Source organism: Eulemur rufifrons, chromosome 2 (assembly GCF_041146395.1).
Source record: "Eulemur rufifrons isolate Redbay chromosome 2, OSU_ERuf_1, whole genome shotgun sequence".
In the NCBI taxonomy this organism is placed as follows: Eukaryota; Metazoa; Chordata; class Mammalia; order Primates; family Lemuridae; genus Eulemur; species Eulemur rufifrons.
The window spans coordinates 91,922,551-91,949,038 of record NC_090984.1 but is presented as its reverse complement, the minus strand read 5'-3'; the positions used below and the strand labels follow the sequence as shown (position 1 = coordinate 91,949,038).

General features: G+C 37.4%; 1 protein-coding gene across 4 annotated transcripts in view; it reads left to right on the top strand.

The window, feature by feature from the left end:
- The window catches only part of PPP2R5E (protein phosphatase 2 regulatory subunit B'epsilon), a 138,344-nt gene extending 113,195 nt beyond the window's left edge, over positions 1–25,149 (top strand). For 2 of the 4 annotated variants that reach the window (XM_069487370.1, XM_069487339.1), the window contains exons 6-14: positions 5,559–5,689; positions 5,838–5,897; positions 6,874–6,982; positions 8,449–8,502; positions 8,609–8,659; positions 10,379–10,498; positions 14,251–14,378; positions 16,446–16,547; positions 21,804–25,149. In XM_069487370.1, coding sequence (XP_069343471.1) covers positions 5,559–5,689; positions 5,838–5,897; positions 6,874–6,982; positions 8,449–8,502; positions 8,609–8,659; positions 10,379–10,498; positions 14,251–14,378; positions 16,446–16,547; positions 21,804–21,903 — 855 coding nt within the window. In that variant the 3' untranslated portion in view covers positions 21,904–25,149. The remainder of the gene's footprint in view (positions 1–5,558; positions 5,690–5,837; positions 5,898–6,873; positions 6,983–8,448; positions 8,503–8,608; positions 8,660–10,378; positions 10,499–14,250; positions 14,379–16,445; positions 16,548–21,803) is intronic. The other 2 variants (XM_069487349.1, XM_069487359.1) reach the window with 2 other exon arrangements.
- Positions 25,150–26,488: the final 1,339 nt, after the last annotated feature.

Here is a 26,488-nt window from a genome sequence, read left to right as displayed (position 1 = left end):
TTGCATTCTGCTTTTGTTTCAGGGATCCAGTATATTTATCTCTGGAGATATTATAGCTCCTTTTTGCAGTTTTTTTTGTACTCTTTGCATTATGTCTGTTTCCTATGTGTTCCTTATAATTGTTTGTTTATGTTAGAAAATCTGGTGATCCTTGACTTCATAGTCATAGTTACATATTAGTCTACAAAAATCTGCTTAGAACCTGTGTGTGTGTGTGTGTGTGTGTGTGTATACAATGTATGCACATGCTTATGTGTTTATATTTGCATAGCTAACACTTGGCAGCTGGTAACCTTCCATAAGATAATTGGGCAGGGACCTTGCCATTTCATTGGAAAACCCTCAGATATAAGTGTATGTATAGATCTTTCCCTTGAGGCTATCAGTTTCCCCAGAAAAAGACCTTCCAACCTCCTGCCTCATCTGGTATTGGGAGATTGGGAGCTCAGTCAGGGAAGAGGTCTAACTCTTTAGTACACAGAATTTTATTTAATCCATTATTTTAAATAAGTGCTTCACTTAACTGTCTTCAAGACTAGATACTTTCTCATTCATTCTCTCCAGAGTTAGGTTGTAAATCTTCAGTACACTCCATGGAACAGGGATCCCTGGGGGATTGTTACTCCTTCTACAAACTCTCTACCAGTTCTCTTCCTTTTAGCTCCTTCTCACAGCCTTGCTATCAAATATATCTGGTGCCTTCAATTCTTAAGCCTTTTGAGGGTTCTCTGGTGTGAATTGGCCTGCTTCTTGTTGGCTTCCCTTCCTGCTTGCAGAATGGAAAAACACTTAGCAGAATGGAGAAGGAAGAAACCTAAGATAGTCACCTGTTGTCATCCACTTTCCATCTTTGAAAAGTTTACAAGTATGTCTAATTTGCTCTCCAACCCTCTCTGCTCTGTGCCTTTCTTCCGTTCTTATTTTTTCACTGTCATTTCAGGGAGGTTTCAAGAAGAGAAAGGTTCAATCCCGCATGTGTAACTGGAAGACCCTTACTGCCTTTTTCATTTCACCCTTGTCATTCTACTGTAATTAATTATGAAGTTCAAAGAAGGGTTCTTTGGCTAAATCATTACAGAGTTCATCCCTGTTTGTTAGCTTCAGGAAAGCTGTTTTTTTGTAAACTTGAAGCCAGCATGTTGACAGGTCTGTCTTTGCTCTGTAATCACCTTGGAAATTCTCCAGCTTCTTTTCTTTGACCACAAGCTGTGTCCTGTCTCACTGCCTATTTTTGAAGACTATATATTATGGATGGCACAGTCCACCTTGGCATTTACAGGTACAGGATTATATTTCTCATAGCTTTTTTTGTGGGAGTGTTTGGGAGTATATCTATGACTAAGCACACTTCATATTATTTTGTTTTAGAAATTAAAGCTCATCATACTCCCCTTTTTTTTGGCCTTTGCACTATTTATACTTACTTCTTTTCTCTCGTACATAAAATCTTCAAAAGTGTGTTCTGTAGAGCAGCAGAAAAATAGCTTAATGCTGCAATTCATCTTTCTCATAGAACATGACACATTTAATATTTGTGGCTTTGTAAACAAAGTTAGGTGCTTAGTAATGCATTTTCTTTGAGAGCTTAATGAAAACATTAGTTAAATCATTTTTGTTTAATTATTATGTTTTCATTAAACTCAAGAATAACGGTATAGAAGCATAACTGATCCAAGTTTAGCTAACATTACATGCCCAAAAGCCTTCTCTTAACATCTTAACATTATTTGCAGATTATTCATTAAACTCTGCAACACTTAAAAATAGAAACCAAATTAAAACATAGAATTTAAGAGATTAATTATTTCCATTAACAAGGAGTGGGACAGGTGGGTTAGAGATCTTATGTCATTTTGAACATGTCATAGATAAAAATATATTGAGTCTATATTGGACCATTTTTGCCTGTTGGAGCCACATGCCTTTCTTTCCTAGACAGAATGTTTTCCTGTGGAAATGTATTTTTAACTTGCTCATTGCCTCCCCTAGTGGGCTCCAAAATTGTTTAACACTGTGTATGCCCAGCAGTGAGGACAGTTTCTGGCACATAGAAAGAACTCTGTAACTTAGTATATATTTATTTATTTTATTGCTGAATGGGCAGAGACATGTTAACAGCATCTTCTATTTGGATAGGCTGTTAGTAAGGGCATGTACCATTGAATCTGCTGTGAACACTGGTGCCCCCTGTCTAACTGCTAATTTCTTCATGGGTTAGCCTGGATGTCATTTCCTCTAGAAGTCTTCCCTGATCACTCTACCTCCAGATCGAGTCGATGTGTCTGCTATCTGTTTATACAACGTCCTGAACCACTTATCATGCCGTTTATTTACCTGTATCTCCCCGTTAGAATAGGCTCTGAGAAAGCAGAGATTGTCTCTGTCTTGCTTATCATTGTATCCCTGGCACCTTGCCCACTGGTTGGCCCTTAATAGACACACAATAAATATTTACTTGAAATACTCATTTTTTGAATGAATGAATGGATGGGTGATGGATGGCACTGTGTAGCCAAAAATTGTGTCCTGTCTCACTGGCCTGTTTTTGAAGACTGTCTTTCAGTTTGTGCCTCCTGCCATATTTCAAGGGCTATTTTTTTGCCCATAACTCAGTCTTTCATTCAAAGAAAAGCACATTTGATTGTTGCCCATCAAGTTATTCTTCTGTTGTCAGTCTCAGCCGTATGTCTTAATCACCTGAAGTCAAGCTTAAATATGTCTTGATAGCTTTCTCAATAATGATGGTTTCTGCTTTCATTTGTGTGCTGTCTGTATATTCTTGAAATGTGTTGCTATAAAGATATTAGAACTATGAGTTTTGCATTATTGCATTAATGGTGAGCATAAAAACCTCAGTAAAATTGAAACCAATCTCTAAGTTTGTTTTTCATCCAGAGGAACTTACCAATATCATTTTTAAAAAGGTAGCAGATTTATTGAGTTATAGTTCATATACCACAAAATTCATTCTTTTAAAGTTTCTACTTTACTGTTTTTTAGTATATTTACAGAGTTTTACAACCATCACCATAGTTTAATTGCAGAACATTTTTATGATCCTCCAAAGAAACCCATACCCATTACTCCCCATTTTCCTTTTGTCACTATGGATTTGCCTATTCTGGATATTTCGTGGAAGTGGAATCATATATTATGTGGCCTTCTTTGTCTAGTTTCTTTTACTTAGCATGATATTGAAAAGCTCACTCATGTTATATCATGTATCTTCATTCCTTTTTATGGGTGGATAATATTCCGTTATACCACATTTTGTTTATTCATTCATCAGGTGATGGACATTTGGATTGTTTCAGTTTTTGACTATTATGAATATTGCTACTATGAACATTTGTATACAAATTTTTATATGGATGCGTGTTTTCAGCTCTGCTGGGAGTGGAATTGCTTAGTCATATAATAACCCTGGAAGTTTTGAGGAACCACCAAACTGTTTTCCAAAGTAGCCGCATCATTTTACATTCTTACCAACGATACATGAAGGTTCTAATTTCTGTACATCCTTGCCAGCACTTTTTATTATCCCTCTTTTTTATCACAGCCATCCAATGAGTGGTATCTCCTTGCTGTTTTTGATTTGCATTTCTGTAATAATCAATGCAATTGAGTACCCTTTCATGTGTTTATTTGCCATTTATATAGCTTCTTTAGGGTATGTCTATTAAAAAAATCCTTTGTCCATTTTTAAATTGGACTGTCTTTTTATTGAGCTTTAAGAGTTCTTTATATACTGTGGATACTAGTCTCTTATCAGAAGTTTGCAAATACAGTTGACCCTTGAACACCACAGGAGTTGGGGTAGTGCACAGTTGAAAATTCTTGTATAACTTTTGACTACCCCGAAACTTAAAAATGTTAAATGAAAAAAATGTTAAAATTATAAGGAAGAGAAAATATATTTACTATTCATTAAGTGGAAGTAGATCATCATAAAGGTCTTCATCTGCATTGTCTTCACATTGAGTAGGCTGAGGGGGAGAAAGAGGAAGGTTTAATCTTGCTGTCTCAGGGGTGGCAGAGGCCAAAGAAAATTTGTGTATAAGTGGACCTATTATAAGTTGGTAAGGGTCAACTATATCGTCTCCCGTTCTGTGGGTCATCTTTTTGCTTTCTTGATAGTGTCCTTTGAAGTGTGAATGTTTTTAATTTTGATGAAGTCTACTTTATCTATTTTTTCTTTTGTTGCTTATGATTTGGTATCATATCTAAGAAACCATCACCTAATCTAGGGTTATAAAGACTTGTTTCTTATGTTTTCTTCTAATTGTTTTCTGATTTAGCTCTTACCTTTAGGTTAACTATCCATTTTGAGTTAATTTGAGTATATGGTATGAGGTAGGAGTCCAACTTTATTCTTTTGGATTGTGGATACCCAGTTGTCCTGGCACCATTTGTTGAAAAGACTATTCTTTCCCCATTAAAATGTCTTGGCATTCTTGTTGAAAATCAGTTGACCGTAACTGTGATGGTTTATTTTTGGACTCTCGATTCTATTCTTTTGATCTGTACGTCTGTCCTTATGCCAGTATCACACTCTCTTGATTACTATGGCTTTGGCTCCATAATACTAAGTTTTGAAATTGAGAAGTATGAGTCTTCCGACTTTGTTTTTTTTTTCCTCAAGATTATTTTGGCTTTTCTGGGTCTCTTGTATTTCCATATAAATTTTAGGGTCAACTTGTCAATTTCTGCAAAAACAAAGCAGCTGGAATTTTTTATTCTAGGGTTTGGGTTGAATCTCATTTGGCCTAAGACTTTAGCTTGTTACCTCTTTTGGACTAGCTGTATGAGTCTCATTATGAGAACACAGATGTGATGTATCAGGAGTCAGTTATTAACTTTAGATTACAAATGATTGGGAACTAAAAGTGTTATTCATGTGTAACAAACATACAGAAATAATAAATGTTCACTTCAACGAATATTTACAGAATGAAGCACACCTATGTAACAAGAATCCAGATTTAGAAAGAGAACATTGACAGTATCATTGGGAATTTTTTGGTGTGTGTTTTGGTTTAGATTGTTTCATTTACCTGTATGTTCTGGTAGAGCTGAAGGCTTATCTTAACTGTATATTTGGAATATAAGCTCAGTGGCATAGTATGGTGGTTGAATTCATGGACTTTGGGCTCCGAGTACTTGGGATCAAATTCTACGTATTAGCTGTGAGACCATGGGCAACTTAACCTTTTTGTGCCCCATTTTCCTCATCTGAAAAATGGGAATAAAACTACTTCATGGAGAGGATTAATACACGTAGATTACTTTGAAAATTGCCTGATGATCATAGGAGTGCCACATGTGTGTTAGCTATTATTATTATTATTGCTGTTACGGTTATGTGTTTCTTCGCTAGAACATAAGCCCCTCGTCTGACTTATTTATTACTCTATTCCTAAAGACCAACACTATGCCTGGCACATACAGATACTCAATAAACTTGTGAGGAAGGAAGGAAGGGATATTAAATAATGAGAGATGGAATTGCTAAATCCTTCACTGCCTTTGACAGCCATACTGTATTTCATTTACAACAGCTTTTGGAGCTATTTGACAGTGAAGACCCTCGGGAACGGGACTACTTAAAAACAGTCTTACACAGAATTTATGGCAAGTTTCTTGGTCTTAGAGCATTTATCCGAAAACAGATTAACAATATTTTTCTAAGGTAAGTGGAGGGTGGGGGTAGAAGAAGAAGAAGCAAAGTTGGTGTTTTTTATGCAAGTATTAAATAAACCTCAAATATTTGAACACAGTGTACTGATTTCCTTCTGCCCCCCACCCCCGCCCGCCTTTCTTTCCTTTTCTTTTTTAAGGTTTGTTTATGAAACAGAACACTTCAATGGTGTAGCTGAACTGCTGGAAATATTAGGAAGGTAAGCACTTTTTAGCTACTTGCTAATCTCAGGTGAATACAATTCGGTGCAGGTGGCACAGGGAACTGCTGCCCTAGATCTCTTGCTGTGTGTACATCGGGTCGCTCTCATTGGTGCTTATTAGCATGTCCCCCAACTGACTCTACAAGACATGATTTCCTGTTTCCTTTGTTCCACAATTACGCGTTGCTAGTTCCACTGGAATGACTGGAAAAGCTAACAATGCGTTCGTTACTACAGAAATGATACATCTAATTGCAGTCAGGCCAGGTACTCCAAAACATCTTAGGTTCATTAGTTTCTAGACTATCTCTGTCCTTTGTCATATCTCTTGAAGGCAAGTTTATAGTAAATTGGAAAGATTGTCATTTTCAAAGGAACTGCGTGTACCCAGGTGTAGTTCTTGAACAGCTGCTGCCTAGAGTAGTGGAATGAATTGGAAAGACATAGCTGTTATGTAAGTTTCTATACAGAAGGAAGGGTCATGTGACTGGACAATGAATTTACTTAGCCTTTCCTCCTAATATGAGGAGAAAAGGAAAGTGTACTCACATGGCTTTCTCTCAGTGACTTTCCTAGCCTGGGTAGAGATTTCAGGCATGAGAAGGAATGATGTCTGGAAATGGAAAGAGTCAGATTTAAAGAGGAAGTGAGCAAGGCAGGCAATTATTTAGAGAAGGAAAAGGGAAGGAAAATAAAGGGTTTTTGATACAGAGCTTTGGGGAAGCATCCAACTAATTTTAAGAGCACAGGAGCCTTTGTTGGCTTATCATAGGCAAATTTTCTTCTTCCCTTAATTCCTCCCTACTTAAATGTATTTTTTGAAGTAACTAAGAAATTTTGAATGTCACTGGGATCAGTATTAGGTTGCTCTTTACAAACATAAACTGATTAAGTTTAACCAACCTCACAAGAACAGTGTGTCTCAATTTAGATTGTGGTAACATTGCTAATTTGTGTCTCTTCTTTTTCCTAGTATTATCAATGGCTTTGCTTTACCTCTTAAGGCAGAACACAAACAGTTTCTGGTGAAAGTGTTGATCCCTTTACACACTGTCAGGAGCTTATCACTCTTCCATGCCCAGGTAGAATTTTGTACTACTTTTGGAAGCAAAAACTTTGCAAATTTAGTGTATGTTTGATATTGATAGTTCCTTAATTTCTTAAAAAAGAGAATTGTTAAAGTTTAAAATACTCCCTGAGGAAAATGTAAATGAGTATATTTTCTTCTGTGCACAGAACGATGGGAATATTTTAAAAGTAGGAAGAGCCTTTGTTCAATCATCTCATTTTATATAGAACTTAGGTGACTTGCCTAAGTTCACAAAATTATATACTGAACATATTACATATAATGTATGTGAGTTTTCCAGATGTAGATCTTTGGACATATGTAAGCATTTTTTAATGTTTTGAGTATTTTGTTCTGTCTTCACTTTGCATATCAGTTGCCTTTTGCCCCCTCCTCTAGTTCATTCACCATTTCCTCACTTTCTATACACAAATAAATACTCTCACAAGTAAACAAATCGGTCAGTATTTTCACATCTTTTTTTAAGCCTTCATTACTTTAAAAAGCATACCCTGTCTTGTCCCCACTCTAATTTCCGTGCTAACACTGCCTTGCATGGTAAACATGTCACTAGAGGGTAGATAATTATCTAGTGGTTTTTTCAGTTTTAGTATTTCAGACCTCTGACTGCCCCCACCCCCATGGGAATGTTTTGAGTTTGCTCAAAAATGTACATTTTTCTAAGCAATATTCCTCTTTAAATGTGAAATTTTATATTTTGAGGAAAAATTAGTCCGTATGTTTCTAATTTAGAACATGACCAAAATGTTGTTTTGTGAAGGTAGTGTTCTTGTCCGAGAATCTTGTCCAAGAATTGTCTAAGAATCTTGTCCAAAAATCTTTACAAGCCCTTTTACAAATCTTGCCTTTAGTTTTTGAAATGGATATCACATTTGGTGATTATTTAAAAGAATTCTTACTTTGATGTGTTAGCATCAGATGTAGAACTCTTTTTACATTTCTCCAGGTTCTAACTGGCAGACACAACCTTTTGTTTCTTCATGAGACTGCTTTAGTTTTCATGTGCCATTTCAGACAGTCAGCAAGGTTTTTAGTAAGTGCCTACTTCCTGTAGAGGACTCTTCTGGAACCACAGTAAAGCCCCGTATTGTTGATGGTAGCGGAAAGAGAAAGGAAGCCCGTTGAGATGTAGCTCAAACTGCATGTAGCTGAGATACTTTCACAATACACTGAATGTGATATTTCACCTCTGCTTTTCATTAGCTGGATACTTCATGTCCCAATACTCTCTTTAAAAAATTCCCCTGGAGCCTTATTAGTGTTAATTTTTGGCATGAAAAAATGACTTTTTATTTTGCTTCATATATATTGTATTTTTGTAATAGTTAAAATGAATCGAATGTAAAGTTGTTAAAACTAGTTTGGAAACTTTGGTGGAAGTTTTAATAATACACCTTTTGAGCCCTTACTATATAGAATTTAAAATTTTGTCTTTTTTTGTTTGTTTGTTTTCTTCAGCTGGCATATTGTATAGTACAATTTCTGGAGAAAGATCCTTCACTCACAGAACCTGTAAGTATTTATTCTACAATTTCAAAAAACTGAAGGAGAGCCACCTTTCCTGGAAGTGTATGTGAAAAATTAAATCCCATTTGTTTTTTTCTCTTTTTCATTTTAGGTTATTAGGGGGTTAATGAAATTTTGGCCTAAAACGTGTAGTCAAAAAGAGGTAAGTAATTAATGTCAGAAAGCCTTAATAGCTTACTAAATACTTTGCTGAGTGCCAGGCATTGGGCTAAATGTGTGTAAAAATACACCATCTCATCTGAACCTCATTGTAACTCTATTAAGGGCTGTAAAATTTTTGTTTCACTAATTATGAAACTGTAGAGAGGTTAAGTAGCTTGCCCAAGAACACTAAGAACAGGGGATTAGGCCAGACCCTGCCTCCCTGACTTCGGTACCCTGGGTTTTTATTCACTGTACAGCTCGGCCTCGGGTGAGCACAGACAAGGCCCCAGTCATGTGACCAGTTGTCCAGCTCTGTTGATGTCACTTTCCTAGTGACCCCCTTCATAGTATGGAGGTTTTGCTGTCACTGTAGGAAGATGCTAGGGCAACCTGCCCAGATACCCACTTGAAAGCATAGTATAGATGGAATCTTACTGTCTTAAAATTCACAACAGGCCGTTAGTTTCAGCCATTCACCAGTGACCCTGGAAGGCTCAGCCCTGCAATCATTTGCATCTTTGCTGAGAACTAGGCAGGTGTGTACCACTGTGTGTCGTTGTTGGGGAGTAAGTGAGTCTCTTAGCTTGGAGGTGGACCTAATTGGACACCAGATCTGCAGACACTTTTCTGAAAGGTTAGAAGCCATGTGGAAAATGGCCCAGAAAAAAGGTCAGCTGTTAGTTTTATATTTTGGTAGACTTTTGGGGGAACGTCTATGTGTATGTTGACAGATGGAGAGGGTCTACTATATTTTACTTTAAGCAGAAATACCTTCCTCCTCAAATTAACTTCACTTCTCCTAACCCTGTTTTATACAATTTTGGAAGATTGTCTTATTTCTTAATACCTGTTAGGTAAAACTAAACTATGCATTGCTACCCAGATGCATCTTAAGATAAGAAAGCATTGCCATTTTTCATACTTAAATTTTTTTCCAAAGTAATTATATTTTTCATGACTAAATAGGTAAATTGGTTTTCATTTCTCTGACATTTTTCCATTATATTTAAAACAATTGACTTGCTGTATTGATTTGGCTCTGTATTGTGATCTAAACCTTTGTTTGTCAAGGCACACATTGCTGAGGCCACGAGATTCCCTGTGCTCTATAGACAGCAATTGTGTTTGTGTATAAGTGTGGAGAATGGGTCAGCATGTGCCAGTGGGTTTAAAGTGGTGCCTGCATGTGGGTGAGTCTAAGACTTTATCTGTTGTGGGTATCCTAGTGCAGCACCTAGCACATTGCAGGGTTATAACTATCTGGCAATGACTACGTTTGGACTTTCGCTTATCCATGCAGGAGGTCACCCTCCTATTGTTTTTAAAAAAGCATTGAGGGGAGATAGTTCAGTTGCTAGCAACAGAGAGGAGAGCCCTACAGGGACTGTAGTGCTTCCCAGGAGCCCCAGAGCAGTGTGTAAGTGCTCCTTGTTCTGTGTAATATACATAGTGAGTAGAGTAGTTTTTCCAAGTAAGTAGAATCATATTTTCAATGCTGTAGGGAACTTGCTTTTAAGAAATACCCTATGGTGAATTCTTTGTGAAATGAACATCTTCTAAAGTGGGATAATACCTGGTTCATTTATATTTGGTTTTACATGTCAAGTTTTCTTAAAATAGTATAAACTTAAAATTAACTAAAATTCATTAATTCTCACTGTTCATATGGATTTTTTAATGGAATGCCTCACATTTTGTGTTTTGCTTATACTTATAGGTCATGTTCCTTGGGGAGCTGGAAGAAATATTGGATGTGATTGAACCTTCACAATTTGTTAAAATTCAAGAACCTTTGTTTAAACAAATTGCCAAGTGTGTATCTAGTCCCCATTTTCAGGTTAGTAGTAAAGAGAACATGAGCCAGGGTGAATTGCAACATGAATTATTCCGGTTAAATTTTATTTGTGTTGAGAGAAATGTAATGGACACTAGCTACCTATTGTTTGTTTGTTTGCTGTTTTCTCCCATGATGATAATAATTTTAACTATAGCCACCTTTATCTTGAGCACCTGCTGTATAACAGCGACTGTAATGGTGCTTTCTTTCCAGTAATTTTAATTCTCGTAACACCTTGCAAGGAGGGCATTGTGTTTTTTACAGAATTACAGATGTGAACACCGAAGCTCAAAGTGGTAAAAAGTGTTTTGGGTAAATTGCTGAATAAGTGGGCGGGTAGGGTTTCTATAAGTGTGTAAGAGAGAATGCTAAGTAATGCTTAAAAGGAAAAAAGAACCCTAATATTCCATACTGTGCTATATGCTTTACATACGTTATTTATAAACTTCACTCTATCCTCTGAAGGTTTCTAGATGAGAATAAAATGAGGCTCAGAGAACCATTTGCTCAAGGTCCCAAGTTCATAGGGAGTGGAGTCCAGTTTTGATCTTAGGTGTAGCTTCTTGCTAAAGCGCGTGACCTTCCAGTGGCACTGCTCTGCCTCCTCGTGGCCACTCAGGGGGAACACAGGGAACTGTTTTCTTTTCTTGAGGTCACAGCTACAGTGCTAGGGACCCCACCAGGAGGAAAGAAGGTGATTCGGATTGAACACACTTTAGGTTTATCCTTAAGCTGTCTCACTGACAGCCCATATCACAAACCTGAGAAGTGACTTTTTACGTACTGCCTGTCAATTTGAAGAGACTGTTCAGATTGTAGTTCTTAGCACAGAAAACCATACCTCTAATAGGGTTATTTGATGGTGGCCTTTTCTGCTAAGCTGTCATTATCCTGCATAGTCAGATATATTGGCTGTTGTTTTAATTTTTGACCTAAAGACATATTAGTATGTTAAGCAGTGATCTAGCAGTTATACCACAAAACAAAACAAAAACCTCAAAAAACAAAAAAGTAGAAACTATTCCATGAAGTGTTCAGATGTAACACATGTCTAGACAAAAATAGAGAAATTACAGACTGGTATATAGATATTCTGATATTACCCAGGGCCTATAGTGCACAAGCACTGGGTTGTTTACCTTATTTTTCAGATTTCATCAGGATGTTTGGCATCATGGAGGTCAAGGGAAAGGAATCTCTTTTAAAATAAGCATCACTGGGGAGGCTTAAGTAGAGAGACAGTGTCTCAGTCAGCTCAGGCCGTCGTGGCACAATACCATATCTGGTGGCTTACACAACAGAGATTTATCTTCTCACAGTTCTGGAGGCTGGACGTCCGAGATCAGGGTGCCTGCAGGGTTGGTTTCTGATGAGGTCCCGCTCTCAGGTGTGCAGAATGTCCCTTGCTGCGTGCTCACGTGGCCTTGCCTGGTGTGTGCATGCAGAGAGAGAGGGCGATCTCGCCACCAGTCCTCTCTGGTTTGGACCCCACCCTTTATGACCTCATTTAACCTTGATTCCCTCCTAAAAGTCCTGTGTCCGCATATAGTCACACTGGGGGTTAGGACTTCAACATATGAATTATGGGGGGACATAATTCAGTCCATAGTGGAAAGAAACAGTTTTAAATTATTTGACAGAAGTAAACCTGAAAGCAAAGGCAGGAGGCTGTTTATTCGTTAAATGTCCATTGGTTCATCCAGCAAACATTTATTGAGTGCCCACTCTGTGTAGTCAGACACCTGTCACTGTCTGCCCCAGGTGTGTCATTGGAGTCAGAGGTCTCCAAGTAAGTGACGCTGCCACTGTGTGTAGAAGGTGGGTCCCAGGAGAGTAGTGGTTTTGTGCTAGTGTCAGACACAGTAATTTTTACTTTGCATAAATAACACCTTTTCTCTTTAAGGGGCCAGATACACACTTTCTTTCTATAAGTGATTTTATATATTAAAAAGTAGATAAATAGAAATTAAGGTACTTGTTAGAGTTAGCAGGTAAATCTTAGACTCATAATTGGATAAGGGAAAATCCCAGGTCCCTCCTTCTTTCCTGGCATCCTCCTGCGGTCTCACTGAGCATTCTTCCTCTCAGTTATAAGGTTCAGAACAACCTCATTCCCATTCCTCCTTTCTCCCCGCCCTTTTCTTGCCTCATGCTCCTTCCGCTTCAGCTACCCCATTTGCTTTGATGGTTCCCAAACACACTGACCTTGTTGGTGCCTCTGCTCTCCTTTTTGCAGTTCCCTCTACCAAGAATGCAGTTACCTTCTTTCCTTCATTCTTCGAAGCCCAGCTTAAATGCCACCACCTATGTTACGTTCCCACCACCCCTTCTCTCCCCCAAGTCATCTGGTTTGTTCATTCTGCTCTTTCCTCTGGTGCTTTCGTCATGTGTCTAATCCAGCATCTGTCGCAGTTTACATTGGATAGGCTCGTAGACGCCTCTTTCCCCACCAGCATATGAACTTAGGGATAATAGAGTAAAGAGGGTAAGAGTAGAGTCTATTTTGGAGTCTGCCACTTGCTAGCCTCAGATTCCTCCTCAGCAAAATAAAATAATGGTATCAACTCGGCTGGTTGATTGTGAGGATTTAATGAGATAATATATACGTGGAACACTTAGCACAGTCCTCGGCATATAGTAAACATTGAATCATGATTGTTTTGTTTGTACGCCCAGGGTCTAGTACAGTGAGTCCCAGGATTTTTTTGGACCAGGTTGAATAATGTAAATGTAAAGGTTCTAATTTCTCAGAGTCTTTTGGTGGGTACGTCTTCTACCATTTTTTTCTTTTCTAAAATGTAATTTCTTAATCTGTGTGAATGAAGCAACTCTATTTCCTTTCCCCATATAGCTATTCTTTTTAGAGATTTTAGGTTTTGTTTTTGAGGTGTTCTTTGAATTCATAAAATCCAAGATAGGCAAGTCAGGCCCAGCAAATCAAATTAGAGTCAGTCGATGGCATGGTAGGAGGAGAAAAGAGATCTTAGCTAGCAGGTGGGTGTAGGTGCAGTCAGTGTCCTGGCTTGTCCAGTTCAAAGGAAGGGAGCAGAAATTAACTCTGGAAGGAGCCCTGGGAGTGAGTCCCCAGCTTTTATCATTTGCTAGCAGTGTAACCTTGCATAGGTTACCTTATCTCTCTGAACCTCTGTTCTCATCTGTAAAACAAGCACAGTGGTACTACTTCGTGGATGGTGGTGAGGGGGATGCTTTCTACCTGCAGTGTAGGCACAGTGCCTGCCCATAGGAGGTGCTTAGTATGCGTGGCCCTCTACAGGGATGGGGGACTGTGGGTTTTCCTCAGCAGCTGGGACTGAATGCCAGCCGTGTGCTGGGCCTTGGGGTTGATCTGCGTGTGTGGGATGAAAGAGGTGAGCCAGGAAGGGGACCTGTAAGATGGCTAATGTGATTGGGAAAATGGTATAGGATGTGGAAGGGGAGGGTAAAGATGTTTGCAGCTTGGGAGCTATGTCAGGAAAATGTAGAATCAGATGACATGGGCAGAATTAGAGGAGAATATAAATTAATGGTTGGGAAAATTTACTTCTTTTCCTTACTGAAATTGATGAAACACTTTGGAACTTTCTGAGAGATTTTAAATCCACAGAAATGCAAAATATGATTAATATTTAATTTTATATTTGAACAAATGATTTAAAAATAGTCTTTTAAAATACTTCTGTTTGGAAAGATATAATTTTATTTTATCTTCATCTTTTTCTCCCTCTTAACATCTTATTTTTCTTTTCCCAAAGGTGGCAGAAAGGGCACTCTATTATTGGAATAATGAATACATCATGAGTTTGATAGAAGAAAACTCTAATGTCATCCTTCCCATCATGTTTTCCAGTCTGTATAGGATTTCGAAAGAACATTGGAATCCGTAGGTTTTCAGTTTCTTTCCTCCCCTCCCTCTTTCCTTCCTTTCCTCCCTCTCTCCCTTCCTTTCCCTTTTCCTTGATCAAATGTCTCGAATGCTTACTGTGTGTCAGATGTTGCGTTTGCTGCTGAAGACAGATTCGCGAAAAGATAAAATCCCTCCCTTTTCAAAATTCGCTGACTGGTTGGAGAGACCCACAAATAAACACATTTTGTGCTGTTTTGTTAAAATATCTGTTTACTTGAGAGGCTTCCTGACCTGTCTGTGAAGGTAGCAGACAGGGGGATTTATTTTGGGGGGATGCTCTGGGGCTGAGAGGAGAGGTTTGTGGATATCAATGGAGTGGCCTTGCTCAAGCTGAATTGTAAAGGAATTTGGCAGGTGGATGGATTGGGGAAAAGCCCATTCAGACAGTGGTTCCATCCGGCACACAAAAAGGCACAAAAATGTAAAAAGCACCTGTCCAGTTCTGAGACCTGTGAGTTTGGGAGGGCTCAGGTACAAAGCCTTTTGGGGAGGGTCCTGGAAGGTAGGCCAGAAAAGGGAGCACAGGGTTCATATGGGCCTTCACCGAGTGAGTGATAAGGAATCTAAAGGCTTGTAAGGAAGGAAGTGTCCTGACTAGATTTGCGTTTTAGCAAGATTCATTTCTTAACAACCAACTCAGTCATTATACATATTCTCTAGGAAAAGACAAAGTTTAAAATCTTCAGGGAGAAGTTTAATATCCGGCCCTGTGAAAGTTAAAAGCATTCTATATTTGAATGACTTTATGTATTTTTCTGTAGAGGGAGGCAAAATTTACGATGGCGTTAAAATATTAGGTGTAATTCAGTATATTCATAATATGTTTGTCTTTAGAATTTTTGCAAGTAATTGTAAAATATCACATTTTCTCATTTTTCAAATGTGCCAAATTTTATTAATAGAACTTGTAAAAATAAGGAGCTAGTAAACAATTAAGTCCTGTAAAGATAGTCTCTTGAGGACCTAGAGAGTGTTTCTAGCACGTGTCTAACTGCTCGGTGTACTGTCTATGGTACCTGTCCATCACTGTCCTTGTGAAGAGGTCGTTTCGGAACCATAACAGTACAGAACCTAAGGTTTCCTTTTAATGGGTACAAGGAAGAGGCTACACAGCAAGTGCACTTTCCTGTAAATGTTTTAGAAACATCAGACTCATGGTTTATTTAATCTGTGGCTTAATTTTTACCAATGCCTTTTTCGGCGGTATTGGGAGCATGTTTGTTGCAAAACGGAAGCAATGGATATTTTTGCAGAGGGTGAAGCTATTTAGACTCCAGTCTGAAGCTGTCAAGCTCATCATAGCACAGACCTCACATTGCCCCAAAGCTTATTTTTCCACTGGATAAGTATGGGCCCCCATTTTGGCTATTTAGCTGTATAGTGTTTCAGAGCTAATAGCCATCGCCAGTTTGCCAGTTGTCTTACCAACGTATGTATCAGGTCAGCAAGGAGACAAGCAGGAGTGGGTACACTGAAGCAAATCTCAGCCAGACACATAACTCATATTAAACTGCCCATCTTACAGGGGCTTGATATCATATTTTTGCATATGAATCATTTTTATGCATATATATATATAATTTGTTTCTATGGGAACAGCTTCTGATATTGCTGAATTATGTATATTAGTACTTTAAAATTCTATGCAAATTCAGGTGTCTAAGGTTGGCCCTGCCACAGGTGCTTCTTTTAGGGTAAAGTTGCTTTATTTTTATACTTGCTTTTATTAAATGAAGTTATTCAGTGCCTACAGGCAAGTCTATTCTGGGCACCAATAATTAGTAGAGGGCAAAATTAGATTTTTTTTTTTTTCTAATTCTATCACTCCTCAGAAAGATATCTGGCCTTAAACAGTACAGAATAAATCTCTTAATGTGGAAATGAACTGTAGGTCATTTCTAGGTGTTCCAACTAAAAAGGGATGGAGACAATACACAGTATATGAGGAACTCATTCAGACGAAAGTTGGGCTTCTGCTTTCTTCATTCAGCATCCCACTGTGTACGACTAACTAATATGCCCCCTTTTTTCTGTGCTTCACAGGGCGATTGTGGCGTTAGTGTACAATGTGTTGAAGGCATTTATGGAAATGAACAGCACCATGTTTGACGAGCTGACAGCCACATACAAGTCAGATCGTCAGCGGTAACTTTTTAAAGCTTTTTTGTCAGCTGTGCATAAAACTATTGAGTTCTTTTCTCACTCTTTGCTGAAGTTGGCTAGTTGTATCCCAAATTATAAGCAGCACAATTTTATTTACAGTCATGCATTGCTTAATGATGGGGATACCTTCTGAAAAATGTGCCATTAGGCAGTTTTATCACTGGGTGACCATCATACAGGGTACTTCCACAAACCTGTACGTACAGCCTACTGCACACCTGGGCTATATGGTGCAGCCGATTGCTTCTAGGCCACAAGCCTGTACAGCGTGTTATTGTACTGAATACTGTAGGCAATTGTAACATAAATCCACTAGGTGATAGAAATTTTTCAGCTCTGTTACAATTTTATGAGACCACCATGGTATATGTGGTCTGTTGTTGCCTGAAACCATCATTATTCGGCACATGACTGTATTTATATATTCATGTTTGCACGCTCCTTAGCTGTGTCTTTATTAGTGTGCCACTCGGCAACAAAGCTTTGTGTTAGTGTCATTTTGATAAAGACTGCTTTCCTCCCTTCCTTTAATAATATTTCAGTTCTGCCTCAGGGTTAAGAGCCTGGCATGTAACTGGTATCAGGCCCATTTAAAAGGACCAGCAAGTATTAATAGTTTGCTTTCTGGCTTCACTCCCACTCTGAACTTACTTGAACTAGCATTGGGCTGATCTTGTATTTCACTCCAGCAGCAGGAGGGATGAGGTACCATTTGTCTAGCTCTTTGGCCCAGACCTTACTAGCACCCAACAAATTCATTGCAATTTAAAGAACATGCAGGTTAATAGTCTGGTATTATGCAAATCTTGAAATGTTTAAGACCATAAGGGAACAAAAACCAGTGGAGCTCTTTATAGTAAATGCTTATGGCTTAGTAAAGCCTGTCTTGATTTCATTTATACAATTCTTCAGTTTTGTTACTTCTTATTTGGTATGTTCAACTTTCTAAAAGCTGTACATTGAGAGATTAAGGAAAGCCTAGAGAGCTCTTAGTAGTTGAACCTCTGGTTTTGGCTTTGATCACCCTAATGGAAATGTCGGCTTTGTATATTACAAAACCATGGACTTTAGAGGATCCCAGATGTGTGTGCGAGTGTTCATACCCAGGACTTTGGTGGACCTCCTGAGCAAAGCTATCTGTGATTCCCTTGCTTCTTTGCTTTGCCTGATTTTTAGTGTGTCACTTGCATTTTACTAATAAAAAGCAATGAAGGCCGGGCGCGGTGGCTCACGCCTGTAATCCTAGCACTCTGGGAGGCCGAGGCAGGTGGATCGCTCAAGGTCAGGAGTTCGAGACCAGCCTGAGCAAGAGCGAGACCCCGTCTCTACTAAAAATAGAAAGAAATTATATGGACAACTAAAATATATATATATAGAAAAAATTAGCCGGGCATGGTGGCGCGTGCCTGTAGTCCCAGCTACTCGGGAGGCTGAGGCAGTAGGATCGCTTGAGCCCAGGAGTTTGAGGTTGCTGTGAGCTAGGCTGACGCCACGGCACTCACTCTAGCCTGGGCAACAAAGTGAGACTCTGTCTCAAAAAAAAAAAAAAAAAAAAAAAGCAATGAAGAGAAAGCTTTGGTGGCAGAGGGCAAAGGACCATTGCAGTGATTTATTTAAGTTACCAGGGATGTGGTTTATGAAAAGCAATGTAATTATGGAATATAGCAGGTGTTTAGCTGTAGATAGAAGAGGCTGAAATTTTGTACCAGAATATTAAGATAAATATCAATTAGGAATATGTCATGCTACTCTTGAAATTTGAACAACTTTTAATTTACTATATTAATAGTTGTTGCAAATCATAAAATTTATAATAACCCTCCTTGCCCCAAGCTTAAATTAAAATCTTTTAAAATGTTACTTAAAAAGGGCTAAGGGCACATTTTAATACTGTGATGCACCGTTACCTGTGCGTTTTTTAAGTGTCATTGTGCATAAGACCCTCTCTTTTAGAGCAACTGAAAGCTCATTATTATCCTAGTTGAATAAGGATTAAATCTGTGGAATCCCATCAAAAATATTGAAGGCCTTATTTTAAAAATACTCAAATCAATTATTTCATATTATTGAACTTCATTAATAAAACTATTTTCTGATAATTTATCATCTAAAATAAATAGACCAAACCCTTGAGAAAGATAAGAATTAACTAAGGGGACCAGGAAGAGACAAAACTGTGAAAGTGATTCTGATATTCTTGTATATTAAAGTGATTTATAATGAGTGGACTTTCTTAATGAGAGAAGAATTTTTTAAAAGCAAGGGTAATACTTTGTCAAAGAAGCAATAGAAAGGTTGTACTGACAGATGGAAACATTGGTTTCTTTGTAGATGTGGGAATAGGAAAAGAGAATGAAGAGGTTTATTTGGTACTGTCAGAAGAACTAAATGGAGGATTGTACTTCTGGATGACAAGAAGTTAATGATTTCAGTTCAGATCAAATTTTTAAGTATTATAAATCTGAAAATGGTGGGTGGAATGAGTATTTAACACTGTTAGGTACATATGCCAACATTAGTGCTATGTAAAATTGCAATTGGAAAAGAATTTGACAATATCTACAGTATGACAGTGTGATTTAGTTTTAAAATTCCCACCTACAAGGAGAGAGAAAAGTGGGAAAGAATGGAGGTGACAGTAACTATATCAGAAATATTTAGAATTTTTCAAGATAAAGTTGTCATCATGAAAGCTGTATGATAACTTAGCATAAAGCTCATCTGGAAGAAAAGCCCCACAAGACAAATTGCATTGAATGCCATGAAACTCTTGATCAAAAACGTGAATGAAACACTTCAGTAACAAGATAATGAGTGTTTTAATGATGTCACCACTCAATTTGACTGCAAATCAGGGCATTGTGAACTTGCACACATTGAGCTGTTTTTTGGATGAATAAAGTTCCCTAGCCCTTGCTTACCTCCCCTTCTTCCTCGAAATAAAAAGTCATATGCACTAAACTTAGCAAGCATCTATAGAATTGATTTCTGTGTACTCAAACCAGTGTTCTATGCTAACATTTATTTAGACCTAATATTATCCCCAAACTGTACCAAGAAACAAAAATTGTTAATTTGCCAAACAGCTTGCTTATGTTAAGAATTTAGGCCGGGCGTGGTGGCTCACGCCTGTAATCCTAGCACTCTGGGAGGCCAAGGCGGGTGGATCGCTCGAGGTCAGGAGTTCGAGACCAGCCTGAGCAAGAGCGAGACCCTGTCTCTACTAAAAATAGAAAGAAATTATATGGACAACTAAAATATATATAGAAAAAATTAGCCGGGCATGGTGGCACATGTCTGTAGTCCCAGCTACTCGGGAGGCTGAGGCAGTAGGATCGCTTAAGCCCAGGAGTTTGAGGTTGCTGTGAGCTAGGCTGATGCCATGGCACTCACTCTAGCCCGGGCAGAGCGAGACTCTGTCAAAAAAAAAAAAAAAAAAAGAATTTAAAATTCATAATGATAAGAGGATTATCTAATCTTGCCCTTCTTGCCCTGTAAAGGCAATTTTTCAGGGTCAAAATTACCAGATAGTTTAATTGTATGAAAACTGTTATGCTCACCGAAATTCATATTGTGCAATTTGAGATAATTGAAACTAATTATAGTAACCAAGGCCTAAACTACCAAAATATTAATTATGAAATAATATTAATTACCATATTATATAATTCATCATTCCCTCAAGGCTCTAGTGGAATAAGAATATAAATTTACTTTAGGTTTTTCTAGAGATTTGGGAGGAGGATGAAGATTAATTTCTACTGCTCTAGGTATTAATATACCTGTAAATATTGATGACAACATAAAAAAATGAGGCACTGGAATTATGTATAGATTTTACTTAACCCATGTGGATTTCCCCAAGTAAAAATTGTGCTGTGGCTGAAGTTAAATCTTTGCTAAGTGAGGTAGTACAAGGACCATATCTCCATGTCGGAGATGGCACAGTCCCCGTTTTCGGGAATTATCTGAATTCCTGGATTCACAAATGTTATCTGTATCTGCTTTTTACTGGTTCCCTGCAACATGAGAAACCAGGGACAGTGCAGTGAATTATTTTTAATAAATGTGAATTCATTTAATTTATAATATTATCATACATTCTTGGATAATATACTTCCTACTTGTTTGATGTTAAAACATCTTTTCTTTTTTTAAAATATGGTAATTAAAAAATGTCCTTAGCAAAATAAATTTTGTTGACCCTATTTTGGATATCTGGTTTTGGGGAAAATTTTACAAACAGGAAAACCTAAAAGTCTGGGAATCACTAGTAAAATTGATATTGAATCAAATTTGAAGGCTTGGTACCTTAAAAAATTAATACATAATGATAATATCAATAAAGTTCTGTCCCGGTAATTAATTAAAACTGAAGTCACAAGTTTTTTTTGTTTGTTTGTTTGGGAGACAGGGTCTTGCTGTCTCCCAGGCTAGAGGACAGTGGTGTCATCATAGCTCACTGCAACCTCAAACTCCTAGGCTCAAGTGATTCTCCTGCCTCAGCCTCCTGACTAGCTGGGACTACAGGTGCATGTCACCATGCCCGGCTAATTTTTCTAAAAGTTTTTTTAGAGATAAGGTCTTGCTCTTGCTCAGGCTGGTCTTGAACTCCTGGCCTCAAGTGATCCTCAGCCTCTCAAAGTGCTAGGATTACAGGCGTGAGCCACTGCACCCAGCCTGAAATCACAAGTTCTTACTTCTAAACTGCTATGGAGTTTAAATTTACTTGGGGTAGGAAAAATAGTTAAGAATAAGGGGAGGATATATTTTCTGGACCTGCTATATTCTCTCTATCAATGTCATCTCCAGCTTCCTTTTTGAGAAACTGTAATATTTAGAGACAAAGAAAAATTAGATTCTAACTAGGCCCCAAGTAAAAATCACTAATGTGTCCTTGGTTTTAGGAGAACTGATACATATAAATCGTCCCCATTTTTCTTTCTCAGTAATTTTGAAGTTAATTTTCTGATTTGAGCTATGTGTAAATGGGTATTAAAGTATTCTTGTCATCTCCTACTCTTCATTAATACTACTTCTGTGTCTCTATGAGTTAAAAAACAAAAAAAGTTTGAGAGAGGAAAAGCAAAAAGAAAACCACCCACAAGCTTAATGCCCAATTTGTTTTGAGAACCTTTTGAAACATACATAGGGAAAACTATGGTAAGGGGCAGTTATTGCTGGATAATCTCTTTAAACCTTCTCAGCTGTTTACATTGTATTCTATTTCTTCCTCAGTGAGAAAAAGAAAGAAAAGGAGCGTGAAGAATTGTGGAAAAAATTGGAGGATCTGGAGTTAAAGAGAGGTCTTAGACGTGATGGGATAATTCCAACTTAACAAAAATAATGACAACACCATTACTAACCTGTGGAGTCACACATTTATGTAGTAGAAGATGGAGCAACAGTTTTCTGTATTGTGCAACTTTACAGTAGATTTCACATTTGTTTCATTATTACAACAGCACTGTATATACCTGTCTCTAAGTAAAGGAAAAAAATAAGGACTTCAATCCAAAGTTTGGACAGTAGATGGACTTCTCAGAACTTTGCAAACATAATCATTGTTCTAACCCTCTTTTAAAAAAGCAGTCTTCAAAGATCTGTGATGAAATTGCTATGTTAAAATTCCATTATTGGGAGTTCCTTATTTATCACTAGCAGAGAGTCTGATACAATTTTCAAATGTGAACAATCTTAAATTTAGCTTGTCTTTCTGCTAAGCTGTTAAATGTATTTATAGTAAAGGAAGAAAAAAAGACTGTCATTTCCTTATAAGTTTGTATAATATCCTCCTCTGGATAACTTGACTGTAATTTGACATCTTTTCCTTTTGCACATCTTCCTGAGTTGAATGTCCACGTGAAACGGGGCCATGAAGTATAAAGGTCCCTGATAAAAGTTTTGTTTACTGGGGTGAACATCTTTCCAGTAACCAGGTAGTCCTGGTACTCCTTTAGTTTTAAAATTAGGAGTAAAAAGAGAAGAGGTGATAAACATAGTAGGGAAGGGAAATTTGGATTCATGCATCAGTTTATGGTGAATCCAAATCAATGTCTTGAATCCTTTAAAAACAGGGACATCATAGGCTTCAGTACCTGACCAGTATTAGTTGCATACATCATTGGACACATATACCAGAGATGTTTTAGAAATGTCAGAAAAACATCCTTTTGGATCATTTGAAATAAGAAAGACAAACACTAAATAATACAACCATGAAATTGATCGCCAGGATTGTGAATCTAATTGGGAAAAGGAGCAAACAGCTTGGACTGTTTGGAGTTGTTGCCTTACTTTTTAATATGTATTTATAAAGTATTCCAGCAAAAGAGGATGTAGCCTCTGGGAAAAAACAAACATGTTACAGTGTTTTTTGTAGATTCTCGTTCTATATCTCATCACAGCGCCAGCCCTGTTTTTAGCCAGAAAGGATTCAGGATAAACATTATTATGCATTCTGAATTGGATGCGTATTCCTAACTACTGTATTTGTTACCAAAAGTGGTTCTACAAATGCTACTGAAAAAAAAAATCTGGAAATTCCTAATGTCCTGAGTATTAATAATAAAGTTTAAAAATGCTTTTATATCAAAGGTGCATCGTGACCAAATTGTTTAAGAAAAAAAAGAAAAAACAAAATCTAGGGCTGTATTATAGATATATCTTATTGGCTCTCTGTATTTAAAAGAGGAATCTTACATCTTGGGTAGGTAAACTGCTGATAAGTTTGTGTACAGTATGTACATACCTGATGCAGTTGCATTTTTATGTACTGAAAGATACGTGTTTGGGGATTTACTTGCAGGATACTTTTGCTTGTTATGGACATGGCAGAGTGAGTTGATAATCCTAACCATCACTTCTAGCAGTATTCATGGTGTAGAGCCAATTCTGTGTTCATGTATTGAATTGTGATAGTAGCAAACATGAACATACGAACTGTTGCTCTTCATAGAAATACAATATAAATATGGGCTTGTATGTTTTCTTCCTTCCATTTAAATATGAAGTAGAATAAGCAGTTTTATTATTTTCAAGAAAAAGGAAAAAAAAAAAAGCCACTGACCTTATTCCCCCACGAAGTGTTTCAGGATTATCAGGTCACAGTGTGTACGTAAAAGTCAGCTAATTATGGATACTGTCATCTTGGTCACTTTGTAGAAAAAAAGAAACAAAAACAAAACCTGGCATTGTTAATTCCCAGAAAGAAACAGCAGTAAAAAAGTCATATGCAACACCAAACACAACATGTTTTAAAGGAATTAATAGATTTTTTTTTTTTTAAATGTTAACCGGGGATTCAATGTAAAGTTGGCCAGAGGCTGCCAAAGACAAAACAACTTACTTTCAAAGTGTTGGAGTAAAGGTGCAAGTTCAAATACTAACGGTAAAAAATAAATTTGTAACAAATACTCTCCTTTAGCCCTTCTGATTTTAGCTTTTTAGTTTTGATTCTGCATTACATTTATTTTTGATAGTATAAACTTTTGTTTGCCGTAAATTCATCTTTTTAGATAGAAGACATTGAAATCATAGGCTTATGAAGAATCTCTGCCCATTGGAATGAAATGCAGTCATTTGAAATGAGAAAGGCCAGGATCCTTTTTTGCACCTTACCCTGTCCTCAGAGTTAAGGGTGAAAACTACACAGATATCCTTGATGTCAATTTTGTATGTTGATCATTCCAAACTGAGAAGAATAAAGCCAAATTTTAGACATACTTAGAGAAGCAATTATAGCTATATGTCTAAAATTCATAGGGCAACTTCTGAGAAGAAACACTGTCTTTTCTTTTTCTTAACTGAAAGTGACAATGTGACATTTGTCATGTTGTGTGCGGTGACGCAGAGTAACTGAGGTAATCTGACTGTTGCACTATGTGACATATTTAAGGACGTACTTGCTGCATTTGCAGCAGCCCTCTCTCTTTGTCCCTTCCCACAATTCTGCTGTTGCTGCAACTTGAGTTAATTGTGACAAATGCATCTTTGTGTTATATTTTGTTTGCTTCATAATTTCCAGAACTATATATAAATATATTTTTTAAATAGCAAATATTGTAGTTAGTGAGTGATGATCACTCCAACCGTATCCCTACCATATTGGTTTCAGGGATAGGATTAAGAGTGTCTTTGGGAGAAAAAAATACACACAACCCTGTGGTTTAGAATGATGCTGAGGCCTTAGGCTGTGGGCCTAAACCAACTATGTGAGCGAATTGACCCATCTCATACTTTGAATCAAGCATGCATTCCTTTTTCGCATCGTGCAAGTGTCCCTAGTTGTTTTCCTTCAGTGTTTAGTTTTTGTCCTTTTAAATTTTGTTATATTTTGCTCTCCCTAACATCTGACTGTTTTTTATAAAAGAAAAGAAAAAATAAAAAAAGTAAGAAATAAATAATACCCTCAATGCCGCTGGATACTCACAAGCAGGGTTACGCTCCTTCATCTTGGGCTTGTTTGCCTAAATGAAAGGGTTTAATTTATTTTGTACCTCCTCCTATGCGTGGGACAGTCCAGGGTGCAGAGCCAGGAATTGCTTGTAATTGCACCTGCTATGCTTAAAGGTATAGCCCTAGGCTCAATCACACTATGGAAAGGAAAAAAAAAAAGTATATTTAGAGCTTTAAAAGCTTTTTTATTTTTTTGTGGGGATGGGGGGGTGGGTAAGGGATGTATGGATGTAAGTGCTGAGTTGTTTTTTTTTTTTCCTGTTTTGTTTTTTCCCTTTAATTGGATGCACTGACCTGGCCCAGAAAATGAAGAGATTCTCTCTTTTGATGCTATTACCAATGTTATCAGAAAGTGGCAGTCACCTATAGCAAAGAGGTGGCACCAGACATGATCACTGATGTTTTATTTGCACATCAATATTTTTATTTTTGTATTCTGGCTCAGCTGCTTCTCTGAGTGGAGTTAAGGAATGAGCCACAAAGGATTTTTGTAGTAGGTATATTGGCAATGCATTTTATATTCCTCTATATTTAATTTTGAAAATCTAAAAGAAGGATTGTGCATCTTGAGAGAAAGTTGAGCAAATTTTGATCTAGTGGAATGTTAATTTGTGCTGCTTCTTGTGCACGATAGCAGCAGTAGTATCTCTTGGAAATAAACATCCCATATTATGATGTCTATGAATATAGGTTTCCTTTTCCTCCCTCCTTCCCTTCTTCCCTCTCCTCCCTCCCTCCCTCCTTCCTTTCCTGCCTCCCTTTTCTCTTTCTCTCTCCCTCCCTCCCTCCTTTTCGCCTCTTTTTCTTCTCTGTCTCTCTCTTCTCCCTCAGCCCCTCCCTCTCTCCCTCCCTCCCTCTTTCTTTACTTTTTTTGAAATCACTTATTGTAAATAAGTTGTAATCCAAACCTCATGTATCAATGGGGAACTTTCAAATATAAATATTACCAATACATTTTCTGGTTGTTGTCTGATTTTTGATTGAAGTATAATGAGAATGACATGTCCATTGCTTTTGGTTTGAGGATTTCGCTTTAGCTTCATAAATCCTTTGGTATTTTAGTATTTCATTGTTTTAGCAGGAGAGGGCAGCAAAAGTTCATTTTTCCTGTTAGTAATGCTGTGGTTCATGATTGGTTTTAAATTTAGCTGTGCGTGTGTGTTTTTTTAAACAGTATCTGTTTGTGACTAGAGGTAAAAATGAAACATTTTTGATATGAAAAGTTGCATATGGAAATTATAGACTGGTTCAACCAGACAGTGAAGAGACTTCTGATCCACATCAAACTTAAAATGCCACAAAATAATTTTCCAGCTCTGGCTAAAACATGCTACTTCCTTTTCAAACACAACAAAATTCAAGCTGAGTCTTAAACACTTGGAATTTAAAATGTTTTTCTTTGGAAATGATTTACTTTCTTCAGAGTGGTAACAGAAACAAAAATGAAGGTGCTCCCAAAAAAGAAA